General features: G+C 40.9%; 1 protein-coding gene across 3 annotated transcripts in view; it reads left to right on the top strand.

Moving 5' to 3' along the window:
- The window catches only part of AKT3 (AKT serine/threonine kinase 3), a 94,346-nt gene extending 87,922 nt beyond the window's left edge, over positions 1 to 6,424 (top strand). For all 3 annotated transcript variants that reach the window (XM_035108351.3, XM_035108349.3, XM_035108350.3), the window contains 2 exons: positions 5,025 to 5,127; positions 6,192 to 6,424. In XM_035108351.3, the coding sequence (XP_034964242.1) occupies positions 5,025 to 5,127; positions 6,192 to 6,277 (189 nt within the window). In that variant the 3' untranslated portion in view covers positions 6,278 to 6,424. The remainder of the gene's footprint in view (positions 1 to 5,024; positions 5,128 to 6,191) is intronic.
- Positions 6,425 to 17,392: the final 10,968 nt, after the last annotated feature.

The following is a 17,392-nucleotide window of genomic DNA, read 5'->3' as shown; positions in this document are numbered from 1 at the left end:
GCTTTAAAGGTCAGCACCAACACTTTGAAGTGTGCCTGGAAAAGTACTGGGAGCCAATGTAGTCTTTCAAGACTAGTGTTATGTGGTCTCGGCAGCCACTCCCAGTCACTAGTTTAGCTGCCGCATTCTGGATTAGTTGTAGTTTCTGGGTCACCTTCAAAGGTAGTCCCACATAGAGCGCATTGCAGTAGTCCAAGCGAGAGATAACCAGAGCATGCACCACTCTGCGGGCAGATAGGGACTAAGGCTGCGTACCAGATGGAGCTGGTAAACAGCTACCCTGGACACAGAATTGACGTGCGCCTCCATGGACAACTGCGAGTCCAAAATGACTCCCAGGCTGTGCACCTGGTCCTTCAGGGGCACAGTTACCCCATTAGGACCAGGGAGTCCTCCACACCTGCCCGCCTCCTGTCCCCTGATGATCTCTCCCAGCAGTTCCATGTAGATGTTGAAAAGCATGGGGGAGAGGACTGAACTCTGAGGCACCCCACAAGTGAGAGCCCAGGAGTCTGAACACTCACCCCCCACCACCACTTTCTGGACGTGGCCCAAGAGGAAGTTGGACTTCCTAAGTGTTCGACTTCCAAATTGCGGCTTCTGATTGGCTGCAGGAAATCCCGCCGGACATTTGGCTTCCAAAAGAACGTTCGAAACAGTCGTCACTTCTGGGTTTTGATCGTTGGGGAGCCAAAACATCCAAGTTCCAGGGCATTCGACAACCAAGGTACGACTGTATTCAGAAACTTTGAAGCAATGCAGGGTGTTGCTTCTTATTTCGGGAATTAATCCTGGAAATTTGGGGAGGTTATGTAATACTGACTTACTTATCAGCTCTGAACTTTTATTTGGTACTTAGAGAATATAAACTGCATTTGCTCCAGTGTAGTTGGATGAGAAACCACATACTCAAATTAACTGTTGCACATGTTATATCTCCCTGATCCAGCTACCATGGCTGAGGGCATGGAGCTATTTTTTAAAAAGAGTAATGGTGGTGGCTATCAGTTTTATGAGAAGGAAGAGATGCAGCTGAAGGGTTAGATTTAGTCAACCTTCCCTCTGCTAAACTGCTTTTTAAAGAGGACCACATGTGCATAGAGGTGGGACGTGGGTGGCGCTGTGGTCTAAACCACTGAGCCTTTTGAGCAGGGGTCCCCAGACTTACCGGGCTTCGGGCCGGTGCCGCGGCGGGCTGGAGGGCAGGGGAGTGCGCGCCCATGCGCATGCGCACACGTACACGGTCGGAAAAAATTGCCGAAAATCGCTTGTGCGCATGCGTATGGGCCTCCCCCGACCCGGAAGTGCATCGGAAATGACCTCTTCTGGGTCGGGAGAGGCCCATACGCATGTGCACAAAGGATTTTCGGCGATTTTTTGCCGATTTTGAAGACCGCCGCCGCGCTGCGCACCGTAAGAGTGGGCAGCGGGTGGCGGGGGTCGTCACGGGCTGGATTGGGAGGCCAATTGGGCCGCATCCGGCCCGGGGGCCGTAGTTTGGGGACCCTGCTTTTGAGCTTGCTGATTGAAAGGTCGGCAGTTCAAATCTGCACAACAGAGTGAGCTCCCATTGCTCTTCCCAACTTCTGCCAACCTAGCACTTTGAAAGCACACGAGTGCAAGTAGATAAATAGGTACCACTGTGGCGGGAAGGTAAATGGTGTTTCCGTGCACTCTGGTTTCTATCACAGTGTTCCATTGTACCAGAAGCCGTTTAGTCATGCTGGTCACATGCCCCGGAAAGCTGTCTGTGGATGAACACCAGCTCCCTTATCCTGAAGCGAAATGAGTGCCACACCGCATAGTCGGGGGCCTTTACCTTTTTTTTACTTTACACATGCATAGACCCATCAGCTGTGTGTTTGCACAGTTGCAGCAGGGCCATTGCATATAATGTGTAGTCTAATCATCAGTATGTAACTTTGACTTATTTTAGTCTAGCCAATACTGAGCTAGATGATCCAGTTGTCTAAGGTAGTTTCCTGTGTTTTCTCTGTTTGAAGACTGAGGTTCAAACCCCCATATAGTTGTGACACTCACTATCCCCCCTGAGCTCCATGAAGAAGAGTAGTATAGAAAAATGTAATTAATAAAAACAGATGGAGTTATAAGCTGCTATGCACAGTTGAGAAATGAATCTTAATGTATATAATGGCTGTGCTTGGACATCACAGTAAACCATGGTTTATTAGAACAGGAATGAGTGTAGCCTCCTACCAGGTTCACAAGGTCCCACCTTCCCCCTTTCCTGCTCTGGAATGGCTTCTGAGGTCTGTTATAAAGCAAGCCAACTTTATGAAGCTGGCTTGCTTTAACAAATCATAATTAAGATTAACCACTGTTTATGTAAAATGGGAAGGTCGTGTGAAAGCTTTTCATAGAATGATCTATCCTTCCTGTTAGTCAGGGTGTTGCACACATGTTACTTATGTGACATTGGTCAGCGGTGGAGACACTGCATCCTCATATTTTAAATGTGTGTGGTCCTTCCATTATATAATATGGCTGAGCATGTTGCAGTGTACCTAGTGAGGGTCATAGCTGCCAACTTATCCCTTTTTTTAAGGGATTTTCCATTATGCTGAATAGGCTTCCTCGTGAGAAAAGGGAAAACTTGGCAGCTATGGTGAGGGTAGATTATGGGAAGTTAAAGGCCTCCATGCTTCCTCAAGGGTTGGACAGAACAGCGCTTGAAGGGATCATGTCTCCATATCTCATTTTTTCCCCCCAACAGCTTTCTCTCAGGCTTTTACTTACTTTTACATTAGCATCTGGCTCCTCCACTGCACTTTGTATCTTTATGGGATCTTCCCAATGCTGCCCTATATACCTACCCTTTCTTTTTATATTGTATATGCTGAAAGCCCCCCAGGGTTGCCAGGGCAACCCAGTCACATGGGTGGGGTACAAATAATAAAATGCTGATACTGCTAAGTGTTGTATTCATACCAAAACACAGTGAAAGTCAAAAGCAGCTTGTTTGCCACTAAAATGTTTAAAATGTTACAATTTTACCCAGTTAATTGAAACACATTGAATGTTGTTGTTATACAGTGGTGCACATTGGTGTAACTAGGAATTTTATATTCTGATAATATTAAACTTTTTATTGTAAATACAGTGAGTTGTTATTCAAGATGCGATTAAACACGTTTGTTTGAGTCATAGGTAGACAAGTTCTTGCTTGTAAAATGCAACAGGAGCAGCACGGGAGGGGGGAGATAACTTGTGGTGGGCACTTCAAACATGTCTTAAAATGCTGCCACTAGTAGTAATGAATGATGCTACATACAAGGTACAGTGTATGAAATTCAATTGTTCCAGGAATTTCTGCTAATGTAAGAGGGCTTGGAGGTGATTCCCCCGTCTCTGCAGCTACCCATGCCACTTTCCACACTGCTCAGAAGGGCCCCAAACACCCTGGAACCAATCTTCAGGGAGGGTATGGGGCTGCAGTGGCAGGGGGCGGGGGAATGGCTTGCTTTCCTCTTTTAAGTTAGTGGATCAAAATCCATTGTGTCCGTGGAACAGCACTGATAGATTTCACCCACTAGAAGAATAATGTAAATAATTGTAAAATAAAAAAATTCCTTCAGTAGCACCTTAAAGACCAACTAAGTTTTTATTTTGGTATGAGCTTTCGTGTGCATGCACACTTCTTCAGTTATTTCTTCAGTAAATAATTGTGTGTAACTATAGAATTCTGTTAGTATTTAGAATAAGACTATAGTACAAATATGCATAGTATTCTTATTTTCTTTAACATACAATTGAATATTTCAGTTTTTTGTTTCAAAAACTTCTGGTTGTGGTGATGTAGAGTAACATTTTACTTTCCCTATGTATTGAATGAAATTCTTTGTGGTATCAGAAGTGGATCTGGTATAGGCCTTTATAGTTGCATGTTTATCATGGATATAAATTACAAATCAACTAATTGGAACAATATTGCTATGGGAAGAATTCAACATTGCGCTAAGGCAAGAGTTCAATCAGGGTGAGCATTTTGGCTTGCCCAATGAAATGATCCCCCTCTCCTCCCCCCATGTTCTCCCAATACCCCTCCCCCGAGGCAATTAAGGGGGCGTGCAGGGGGAGAAGAAGGGGGAAAGCCCCATTGCACAAGCAGAAGTCCTTGCATATGGCTTCCACTGACATGACTCATTTGTTGAATCCCGCCCTTGAAAATGCTTCAACATATTATATATTATTTTGACTCAACATCTGAATTCTAGCAAAATCCAAGTCCTAAAAAGTTATTTTAACAGAATTAAATCACTTAGTCATTTAAACATGTGTTCATGAGTGCTGCCATATTTTGCAGACAATGTTCTATTCCCCCATGAAGGGAGATACTCGTAGCAGCCACACATTCCTGTTGTCTAGAAGGCAAAAAATGAAATGTCTGTGTGAATGTGTGTTGACACTATATTGTAAGAATTAACTGAGGAACTTCCTGCTCTTCTTCCTTCCTACAAGGCAGATTGTGTCTATTTTTTTAGAACTGGGAAGGAGACAGTTTGATTGGAGCAGGTCCTGATGTTGCCTTCACCTGGCCTCCTCGCTGTCTTCTCACGAGATGGGTGCTATCCCTAGTGCCAGCGAGCTGGGTCTGTGGGCTGCCACTTTCCTGGCATGTCCTGGAATGACACTATGTCAGAAACCCCAGGGCAGGTTGGAGAACTGAACTAGTGGCTTATAGACATTGTCAGAGTAGGAAGAGGCTGCTCAAACTTTGAAGCAGCTCTGATCAAATATAAATAATAAACCACAAGGAAAATAAACATGAAGCAGACCAGCAGCTTTTTCATTTTGCAGTTTCAAGACCTAGAATAGCAAGCACTGTGGCCTAATGGCTTGCCACAAACTGGTTTTTAGGTAGACTTTCAATCCAGGATCGTGGTACCAGCTCTTTTTTCTAGCTACTGGGCCAGAAGAGCTTCATGTACTCTTTTATATACTCCTGTTTTTAGCTTTATTGTGTTCGTATTCCTTAATGCATTTTTTCTTCCCTATTATTTCAGCTTGTCCCTCCTTTTAAACCTCAAGTGACGTCTGAGACAGACACCAGATATTTTGATGAAGAGTTTACTGCTCAGACTATTACAATAACACCACCTGAAAAATGTAAGTATCTCAGAAATGTTTATAGCATTTTCAGGGTCTCTGTGGATTTAGAGAATTTTTTGTGAAAAACAAAATTTACATACCGTACCCATTTTTTGCCAGTATCACATCCTTCAGGTGTGTGGTTGCAGTGCCTCTCCTAAGTGATGTTCTTGTAACAGAAGAATTTACACTTCAGGATTAAGGACACACTGGCACTCCATGATAGAGCCTGAGTTCACTTTCTGTTTCTTCAAACTTTTTTCTTGAGTTGCTATCCCAACTCTAATAAAAATGAATGAGGAAACTCTCAGAAATATCCATGGAATGAGCAGTGCTGCAGCGCATTTAACATGAGTAACTGTTTGATACATGGTATTCATTTGGCATTGTTTTATTAGCATGTTACAGAACTATACTGATAGGACCTCTCAACATTTGTGTTTTATGTTCAACATAATGCTTTAGCGGCTTTTGACACCATCAACTATAACATCCTTCTGGACCATCTAGAGGGGTTGGGAGCTGGGCACTGTCATACAGTGGCTCCGCTCCTCCCTCCTGGGAGTGGGGATGAGTGTTCAGACCCCTGGGCTCTCACTTGTGGGGTGCCTCAGGGTTCTGTTCTCTCCCCCATGCTTTTCAACATCTACACGCAGCCGGTGGGAGAGATCATCAGGGGGGTTTGGGCTGGGTGTTCATCAGTATGCGGATCAGTATACTCTCTTTTGTGCCTTGGGTGTTTGTTGTGCTTTTAGCATAAGTATGGGAAAACTCAAACGGCTATTAGAATGAATGGTACAAAAATTCTTTGAAAAAAGAAACTTGAAATCTGCAAAGTGATTCCTTGTATTGTTTCTGTATTTGTATTTGTATTTGACACAACTCTTCTTGTAGGTTCCAATACTAAGACCCTTTTCAGCACACACAGCTCCATTAACACAGTGGGTTCCTCCCCTTACAATATACGGCTATATTTCAATATATGCAAAATACCATATATCAAAGTAAAACACTATTTTTAAAAAATGAAATGTGTGAGAAAAGCATTTTTCTGAGACTACCTTTAAACTTCCTTTCCACAGATGATGAAGATGGTATGGACTGTATGGACAACGAAAGACGACCACATTTTCCCCAGTTTTCCTATTCTGCAAGTGGACGGGAATAGCTTGTTGTTTTGTTCTGCTGCTTCACGGTCATATTAGATTTATCACTGAAAATGATTCCTGACATCACCACCAGTACTTGCTATTATTTAGGATAGCAGAGCACTTTCAGAGATCATTCCAAATTGAACAAGTTCCCTTCCTGACCAATCGGCCTCTTTGATTTATCTGCATGACATTTTATATTGGTCTGAGGTCCCCTGCTGTTACTGCTGTCCACTGTCTCAGCATGAAAGTAACAGTAAGAAGCAATCCAAAAATGTTGTGATGTTAGATGACAAATTCTCAATGGTGCATTTTGTGCACAGCTGGTTATCATTCTCTTGTCTTCTCAGAGCAAAGGCTAAAAGACACGTTGATCTGAGATGTATTCCTCACTTCTAGAAGACAAATCAGATTCTAGAAAAAAATACGATGGTTTGTGATGATTTCTCACATCTCTTTGAGCTGGACAGAACAAGGAATTGTAGAAGGTGGTGGTGTATATATGCAAAGCTTGTGGTAGGCATATCATCACTTGAATCAGACTTGCCATTAACATCTGGATGAAAACATTCCGGAGAAGGACTTATAATTGTTAATATATATAAATATATATATATAAATATATATATATATTATTTTTTAATTACTGTTGGATACTACACAAGAAGCAAAAGGCTGGGATCACCTAGCCTCCACTTAGACTTCCAGATTCACGTGCAATTATGGAGAATTGAACTTTTAAAATGCAAGAATTTAAGACATAAAAGCAGCAACTGAAGTTGTTTAAAGGTCTTACAATTTGCATCTCTCTCATACTTTTCTTTTTCTTTGTCGATATACATCACCTTTGGAGGCTGAAGAATGTAGGCAGGCATAACAACATCGCTTTTCACCAAAATTTGTACACTAAGGTAAACAGGAGTTTGCCTTACATGTTTTTACTTTTGAGTTTGTGAATTAGCTTTTTTCTTCAGGTGTTTTAACGGAATTATTTTTGTTACACTTCAATAGTATTTATTTTTAGTGATGATTGTATGTATCATGTTTGCAAATGCTGCTATATCCTAGAAGAGGCTTAAAATTTATTTTGTAAAGTATGGAAGGACTGTACAAGCTGAACAAAATAATGCACTTTTTTCTCCCATGTGAAGATGTTAACAAGACTCTGAAAGTGTACCCTGTACTTTGAATCAGGTTTCTGTAGTGGAAACATTTCATTATTGTCAAGAGAAAATCCCAGGGCCTGCACCCTCTTCTCCATGTGGTATAGGAGTCTGATAAGTCACTTGAACTTTTCAGTGATACGAAGTCCACAATGATTGCAACAAACACCCCTGTGCTATAATGTTTCAAACACTCTATTAGATTGATGGGAACAGCCATTTAAAAGTGATGTTTGATTTCTGGCCACAAGGGACATAACATTGTCAGTGTACTGAATTACCTTTCTCGTCGTATTTATTGACTAGGATATTTGAATCCTTTATTTTGTTCTTTTAAGATGTAAACATGTTGAGGGAAGGCAATCTCTAATACAGCCTTTGGGGCTGGGAGTTGGGATTTTCCAAATGAGCCACTAAATGTAATAACATTGCATGCCAGTGGTAATGACATCACCAAATGCCACTCCATGGGATTATCATCAAAGTATCTCGGCTTCATTATGTTTTCAACTCCTGTAACAAACTGTGATTTAGCTTAGTATTACGATTGCTGTGTATGAATGTGTACATGACTTCTGAGAAGAAAATAATATTTACATGCAGATGTCTTAGCCTCTTGATGCTGATAATTTCGAAGTCCTGGAATGAAAACCACTGCAGGCAGTGGGAACATGCCGGGGCTATCAAGAGGCACGTAGGCATCTTATGAAGGCAGCTAAGACAAACACATACTTTCCATAAGCAAAGTAGATTTTATTGTATCTTTGCACCACAGTAGGTCATGATTAATGGACACCTCTTGAGTGGATGGAGTGCAGAATATAACTATGTCTACACTTAGTGTTAAAGGTTGTGACACTGAAGTAGTAACGAACAATCAGAATGACTCAGTGACTAGACAGAACTTTTGTTTTATGACCAGTGTATACCAAATGTGATCACTTGATAATATTTATGGTGGTCCCGATCCTGTGTTTCTTATATGCAGGAATTTCTCTGCTGGCCAGATGGACAGTGCAGTCAGTTGTGAAGTTCTCCTCACCATTTAGTGCAGGAAAGGGGAGAGAAGAGCTCTTTAACCTTTGCCTCTAATCCAATGAGCAACCCTATCAAGCATTAACATCACTTGTTATCTGTGTGTCAGATCTGTACCAGCCTAATCTTGTAAGGGACACCACATGCACAACTCTGGGGTTAGATGTGGAATCCCTTCCCTAAGCAGGGCCCTTTCTTAGGTAAGCAAGGGATCTGCACATGGAATCACCCTGATGGAAAGGAACAAGTATGCCTTTCTATGGCTTAAATATTTCCTAATCCATATAGATATTCTTTTAGATATAATAAAATTATCAAGCTGCTATATCTCAGTGTTAGAATATTATTTATAGAAGCTATTGAAATCCATGCAATAGGTTAAGTTAAGCAGTCTGGGAGTCATTCCATGGAGTCCCACTTCCACAATTTGAAAAATACAACAAAATTGTCCAAATTCTTATTCTAATGACCATTTAAAAATTAGTGTATCTGCCTTAACAATATATCTGATTGATTTCAGAAATGGTAGCATGATGGTCTGGGAACATAAGTAAGTTCTTATTCTGTGGGCTGGTAGAAAGGCAATGGTAGCTTTTAAATAAGGGCTTGCATTTGCAGGCCTGGCTGCTCTGTTTAGTCTTTGAATTGGAGATGGAATATGAAATAGATAACACACACACGAAGATGGATTCCTTGTGTAAACCAACAGTGATGTTGGTTAATTCAGTTGAAGTTAGCTTTGACACAAGACTGAAAGTATTTACTCATCAAAGTAATATTTGCTTTCATTGCCACGTAGGACTCCTCTTCCAAGACGCACGCCACCGATTATTGCATGCATTGCACTTGTTTTGTTGTATGCCCCATAGCTTGCCTTGTGTAGATTTCTAAGGTGCTGGATAGCTGGTTATTTGATCAGCTCAGTTGTACGATTGGCTGGGAAATACATGGGGTGCAATCCAACAGCGGCCATCTGCCAGCAGCATGGATACCATTGGCGTATCAGATAACCCTCTTCAGCAGCCCCTGAAATTGCTCTAGAAGGTTGGGAGGCCATATGCAGCAGATTTCAGGAGGGTGGGATGGTGGAAGAAAGGGAAGTCGGCTCATGCTATGTTGGGTGTCACCCATGGTATTTCATAAATGGATGTAATCAGACCATCCTTCTAAAGTAGATGTGCTCTACAATTCCAGAGGCATTCCTTTACATGCATTTGCTCACAAGTATATATGCATCCTTTGGGGGTAGTCGTTCTCCATTTATGTTTATAAAAGCTCCATTCAGTGAAGTCTGACAAGTATCATAATGTTGATCTTCAAATAATCTGTCCTCCAGTGGATTTATGGCAGGGGTCCCCAGACTTACCGAGCGGCGGGCCGGTGCCCGCCGCGCCGACCGCGCGGTGGGCCGGACTGCAGGGGAGTGCGCGCGCAGCGGGCCGGAGGGCGGGGGAGTGCGCGCCCGTGCGCATGCGCACACGCACACGGGCGGAAAAAAAATCGGCGAAAATCGCTTGTGCGCATGCGTATGGGCCTCCCCCGACCCGGAAGTGCACCAGAAATGACCTCTTCCGGGTCGGGAGAGGCCCGTACGCATGCGCACAAAGGATTTTCGGCGATTTTTTGCCGATTTTTCAGATCGCCGCTGCGCCGCGCGCTGTGAGAGCGGGCGGCGGCAGCGGGCGGCGGGGGTCGTCGCGGGCCGGATTGGAAGGCCGATTGGGCCGCATCCGGCCTGGGGGCCGTAGTTTGGGGACCCCTGATTTATGGCATCACAAAAAAGCAGTCCAGCTGTTCCTGGCATCTTCAGAGCAGGGGTAGCTAGCAGTGGAAGGTTTTGACAGGTGCAAATAATTCCTTATTTGTCAGGAGATTACACTTCAGCCACACATATCTATGACTGCGGTCCTGAAAACCTCGTGTTGTCTGGTGGGGTGCAGGCTTAGGAAAACCATGGAAGATTTGCAGAGTTACCCTTTTGGCTGACATGTGGGCACGCCTCTATCACAATTCAGCATAGGTCATGGTATGGAGAACTTAGGTTTACCCAAGGTTGCAAAGAGATCAACACCAAGCTGAAATCTAGCCACTAACTGGAGACTAGGAAATAATGGTCTCTGCAGCTTGCTCCATAGTCCCTGCCACCATCACTCTTCCTTTGTACTACGTACTAAGAAGCAGCAGCTTTGGATTCCTCACTTGACCCAGTTTTCCCTGCAGTCTCATTAATTGACAGGAGGATCTAGAGGTGAGGAAGGTGCAGGGAGACCTCCTCCTCACAATACTACAGAGGAGAACACCATAGAAATTTCTATCAAGTCACATTTCTCTAATTTATTACAAATTAGCCCACAGAATTTAATATGTTCCTAGACTGTACAAGGCATAAGTTTTGGCATGTCTTGTTCTGACTATTTTTGTCAGCTCAAGAAGGCTCCAAATAGTGTCACAAATATTTTAACAATAGATGGTCACCTGTCAGGTCAGGTCGTTGTTGTATTCCACATTGTGCAAGTCGAAGTCTGTGAACTGAGCTTTCCTCTACCTTCCGCTTGCATAAGGTTGGCTACAGCCCACTGTAACCCATGTTGTTGGCCTATTGAGCAGAACAGTTAAAGGTGGCTTGATATTGCATTTACTGTATTGTTTGCATATAGAATTTTGTACCTTTAAGTTACATTTGATGTGGGGAGGGAAAAGAAAGCAAAAATGGTATTTGAGTTCATGTTCCTACATGGAATGACGATTTGGAGGTTGAGAAAAAACTTCCAATTCATACTCATAAGAATACATAAATCAATCAAAGCTGCAGCTAAAAGACACTCTTGAAACCTCTCTTCTGCTTCCCCACAGCTTACTCTTGAGTTTGGCTAGACTATGACAGGAGTTTGAAAAAAAACATAGTACATTTCAGACTTGTTGACTCCAGCTTGTACTGGCTTCCAGGACATTGTATGTGCCCTCTTGTACTGCAGCCATCTTTGAGGAAATAGGTCGTTTCTATTTATGTTTTGGCAGTTTTGCACACAAACTTTGCTTTCCACACTAACAATTCTTCCAAAACATCTTTGCTAATCGCAGAGCCTCTATTCCAGTATTGTTTTATAAAACTTTTCAAATTGTTTTTGTTTGCTTGCTTCTTGAAGCTGGCAGTTCTTGCACAGGCCATGTGCTTTTTCCTAGAGTACAAATGTAAGGTTTTTCCTTACTAACTGCAGGGTCTCTATATTACACCTCAATGTACACACTTTGCTGCTACTGTTTGTACCGTCTACAGTAGAATTTCCTTATCTTGCTCCTGGTATAGTGCATTACAGGCAAGCATGAAATGTAAAGTATTTATTTAAATAAAAACTCTAAAATGGTAATTGAATTACCTCCCTGTAGCTTTAGAGTTTGTGAAATTTCTTGACCTTGCTAGTTCTTTCATTAGACCCATGACAGATCTAGTCATATGGTTAAGGACATTAAGCAGACACTAAAAAATCCAAGAAACCGTATTACTGTTGGTCATACTTAAACTGTTTATTTCCTTAAGCATATGACCCACAAGGATGTGAAATAACAACAGCTGTTTTTTGTACACTGTACATCCTTAGTATTTTTACACATATATGATAGGGATGCACATTATTTTCCTTCGTAAAGACAGCTTAAATAAAGCACTATGTCAATCTGCTACTTATGTGTTTATTGTTGTTGCTTTTGTTTTTGAGGTGCAAACATGTATAAAGGTTGCAACAAAGGAGTTTTTAGTTTTATCTATGACTTGAGAGCAACTTTATTTCATGAAAATGGTTTTAAAAAGCAATATCTTTGCAATTGCAAATTACTGCAGATATCTTGAGTGCTGTGGTATACTTTAGAAAAGTATATATCGTAATATGCAGCCCATCTAAAAGCAATTCTAAAATTTTATTCTGATGTCTGTACATTCTCATCATATCTGTGATAATTGACAGATAATGCTATGTGCATTGTTAGCTGATTTCAATTTTTTATGTTTATTGGAAATTTACTATAACTTGCTGCCTTCCTTTATGGAGGTTTTTTCTTTTCAAACAGTTGAAAATTCCATAACTAAAATCATACACCAAGTGCTAGTGATGCGTAAGATACTCACTGTCCAAAAAACCCACAGTCCAGGTAATATGGGGGGGGGGGAATAATAAAGAATTGGAAGAGTACACAAAAAGATGCATGGTTTATTATAAGGTTTGTAGATAGACATAATGAGGAGGACAATAACAAGTAGAAGGGCTATTAAGGGACAAAAAGAATTTGTTAGAGTTTATTTTAGGAAAACATTCAAGGTGTAAAAGGATAGAGCAAGTGCAAAATGGAAGATTCTAGGCAAAGGCTATGGGTGGGAACTTGAAGAAGAATGAGAAAGTAAGGTTATGGAGAGCATAAAAGACCAGAACAAGAATAAGTGAATAAGAATAAGTGGCAAATGAAATTATTGTACGAAAACTGATAATTCAGACAATGCTTGCTTTTCCAAGATTGTAGAAAACAGTTATAAGTTTAGTTGAAGATGTGGAACCATCTTGAGAAATGCATAGATTCCAACAAGGCAGAAGTGAAAAAACTAAACATTTTGTTGTGTTTCCATATCATATGAGAATACACATGGTATCTATCATGTTTTTGGTCTGTGAGGCCCAGAAACCATTTGTGATCTTTAGAATTCATTTCAAAGTTTACTGATATTTACATAATTATTTTAATGGAACAGGTTATATCACAGACATAGTGAAATAGATAAGTGATACAATGTATAAACCTCCAAGTTATTAAAATATTGAGACTGTAGTAAATAATTTTGCTATGTTAAATTTGGTTAATTAAATTTCTCTTGCACTTTTCCTTTAGAATCAAGACGTCTTACAGTAGAATTAGATATAAAAAACAGCAAAACAATAACAATATAAAAATTCCGTAAAACGATACCAACCTTCCCACATATGAAGAGACAAAATCAACAGGAACCTGAGCATAGTACTGTACATTTCAGTCAGCAATATCACTTTGAATGTTGCGGGCACTTCATCCACTCATAATGTAGAACATGTAAAACATCTTAACAAAATCTAGCCATCACACAGTTGACTATCCATATTTCTTTTAATTGTCTGAGATTTGTGCATCTGTAGCATAACCTACATTTTGTGTTACCTTGCTATCACTATCTGATAGCCAACACAGTAACTAAAAATTCCAGGCTTGATCTGCGATGCACAGTTACCAGTCTTAAAAGTAGCGTAGCTTATGCCACCCACCCTTTGAATTGATTCATGGACTATTTTACGGCATTTTTGTCTCTCTGGCATTATTGCTTTCAGTTTTAGATAGTTACAACATCAACTAGCCCACCTGCAATGGAAATAAGAATATTAAAACACTAATAATAAAATAGTCCAACAAAAATTTTAATGTTCACAAATGACTCGCCAACCACACACACACACACACACACATTGCGTACACACACCCGCTCCATGTTGGAATGTCCAATTTACAAGATGGCTCCACATTTGAAATTAACTGTTAAACTGGTATATATGATGAAGAAGAAGTAAACAATCTAGCACCGGGTAGAAAGAGAAAACATTACTAAGGATGAGGGGTAGCCAATGAAAGAACCAGAAATGTAGTTGGATGGGCTGCCTGTAACTAGTCATTGATAAATTCTGAGTTTTGGTCAGAATGAAAGCAGTCAGGATGGGGGGGGGGAGAAGAGAGAGACAAGTAGAGTCTACAATAGTCAAAGTGAGAAGTAAAAGTGAGAAGTAACTAAGGCATAAACAGGCCTTTTGGCTGGCTCACACATTCTTCTTCATCAATTGATCTCATCAGGTTATTACTCTAAGTTGAATGTGTGGATTGTCTCCATTGATATGCATTGTATTTGAGTGGGCATCTATGTGAGGTGGTTGATCTGTGATGTCATGGTGGTGAACGGCATCACTCGACAGCATGTTCAACAGTCAATGACTGCAGCATATGCAGTTGTTTATGTAAGGCAGAAATCTAGCAGGGTGGCAAAATGGAAGAATAGGAAGTTTAGCAGTAGAATGCTTTAGAAGACTGAGAGAGAGAGGTGGTAATCAAAGGCTACAACATTCTTGTTCACTGAATTTATAGGAAGTTAGTTGATACCAGTGGAAAAAGAGTTTGTGCAGAAACTTCCACATCTGCTACATTATGTGTAAGAAATGTCAAGTCATTGGAAAGATGATTGACAAGAGCTAGAAAGCTAGTTAGTTTAAAAGAGAGGGGGATAAGGATGAGAGGGCAGATAGCGAAATTAGATGAGATGGGACAAATTGTTGAGAGGAGCACAGTGATAAGAGTTGTGTTACAGGAAGAAGACAGGTGGTTATGCATGTGCTGAACTTTCCATTGAAATCAATGGGACTACACACCTTAAACTTTGTCTGGATTGTGCCTTAGTTATATGTGTTCTCTATATATTGTTCTCTATTAAGTCCTTTTTGATGACAGAAGGCAGAAATAGTGTGGAACTCGTCCTCTTAAACATGTAGATTGAAATTGAGCTCTAGAATTTGAGTTAATACTCGAGAGAATTCTAATAATTGCATAGCTGTTTGCTTTAGCCATTTTTCATTTTTATTTTTGTAAAATGACATAGCTTACACGTCTTCTGTTTACTTCTGTCAAGCATGTACACCTTTATTTATTTGGCTTGTTTTTCTTAAACCCACCCTGTTGCTTGCTGAAAGCTCAGGGTGGATAACATTAAGAAACATTTCAAAACATGTATTTAATAAATATTTATTATGTATTTATAAGGTTGAAATGAAATTATTGCCTTGGTAATCAATATTCAAAGCAAACTTGTTGTAAGTCTTTAGGTTTGTTACCAAAATATCTTTTAAGACATAGGGGATCAAAGACTTTGATTCTGAACACGGTTTAGTGTCCATCAATATCACCTACTGATAAATTCTTTGCAGGATTCTTACAATTAGTTATCGGAGATAAAAATATTACTTGGAGAAATTAATAACTTTCATTTTAATATTTATTAGGGGTAAAATTAGCTTATTAAAAATGACATGCAACCCAGAACTTGCTGCTTTGCCACTGGATAAATGTTCCTATGTCAGCCTCTTCGGTTTGGTACAGATTGAATATATTTAAGAGATTGGGACTGTCTACTCTCCTTCTTCCATGAGCTCACATACTGTTCCTCATCTCCCTTTGACTCCCCCTGTCCTTGTTCAGTGCTGACTGCTTAGCATCATGTCTGCACTAAGCTAACAATTAACTTATTGCTAGCCTTAAACCAGATTTTGATGTTAAGTTTGGAAGCTGATTTCAAATTCTGATTTAACTATGATTAGTGATGAAATCAGTGCAGACTTAATCAAGTGCGGACAGAGGGAAGAGAAGTAGGAGCACATAAGCCAGAAGCCAAAGGAGTATGTGATCTTGAAGAGCTCTTCTAATATCTTAACCAAGACAAGTGTTTGCGCCAAGTGTTTATGCAACACCATGTATATAGAAAGAAGTTTTGGTGCACAAACATGCTGATGGCTCAGACAGCTACTACAGGCATCTATGGCAGAAGCCTTCTTCTAGTCATGCTTCTTGCAAGGAGAAACCTGCTCTACTTAGGTTGCCCAAGAATCACCGTTGCAGCACCTTTGATTTTCCAGTAGACAGGAGGAACTGCTGTTTTTGCCTGACGTTGTGAAGGGGAAGAACAGAAGAACAGCAAACACCAGAGAAACTATGAAAGTAGTCTTGCAGCTTCTTCTTTACCTCCCTAGCGCAGCTCAAATCTGGCAAGAAAAGACAAGGCCGTAGCCATATTCAGCAGCCATATTCAGCAGCCATGGCCAATAGTGGTTCCTTCTTAAGGAATTCTCTCTTATTAATTCATCAGATAAGGAAGAGGTGGATGGAGGGACACCAGCATGGGCTTGCTGTGGTTGATGGATGCCACAGGGGCACAGAAGTTTCCAAGGTCCCTTCTAAGGACCAAACTTAGATGCACTGCAACAGACCCATTTCTTTAAATGCGGTTCTGTACTGACCACGTACAAAGGTAGAGATCTAATTTAAAGAGCAAAAGGGAGTCGCTTTCTACTCGGCAACACTCTCCCAGACAACTAACAGTTTTTACAGAATGTCTTTGTGGTGCAACAAGAGAATTACAAACGGGGCAAGCTCACCTTCCGAGACAGGTATTTAGAAGCTTCAGCATCAAAACCAGCCCTGGTTGGACTGCACAGAGAGGTAAGCCATAGGCCGGGAAGTGAAGGTTTAACACCTTGGCACTGCATGCCCTTTTTGTTCTTTAAATTGAACCCCTACTCTCCTGCTTTGGAGGCGCATGGCAGCAACAAGGATTGTGACCATTGTGCTTTTTGGCCCCAAAACTCTATGAACCAGCACTAAGGAGATAACAGTCTTAAACCAAAGAGTCCCGGGGTATAAAAGTGAAGAACATTTCCATGTAAGTAATATTTAGCAGGAAAAATAATTCAGTCCAGGATAATTGATGTTATTTGTGGGAAAGGAAAATTAACTGCAGTGGGACCATTTATAAATCCATGAGAAAGATCACTACCAGTATTTCATTTGCCCAGTAGTATTGTTTAAATGATACCTATCCATCTCGGGTGCTTACTGAAGTCCTCAACAACTTTGCAACATTGTTGTCTTGCTGTAGCAAAATCCTGCAGCTGAGGTCATGGGATCAATATATACACCTTTAAAAGTTTCCTGTCTCTGAACCATAATAAAATTGATTTTGAAAAACATCTTATGTTCATCAGGGGTCAGCAAGCTTTTTCAGCAGGGGGCCGGTCCACTGTCCCTCAGACCTTGGGGGGTGGGCTATTTTTTTGGGGGGGAGAATGAACAAATTCCTATGCCCCACAAATAACCCAGAGATTTTAA

This window comes from Zootoca vivipara, chromosome 3 (genome assembly GCF_965207765.1).
Source record: "Zootoca vivipara chromosome 3, rZooViv2.hap1.1, whole genome shotgun sequence".
NCBI classification, from domain to species: Eukaryota; Metazoa; Chordata; class Lepidosauria; order Squamata; family Lacertidae; genus Zootoca; species Zootoca vivipara.
This window is presented reverse-complemented; position numbering and strand designations above follow the sequence as displayed.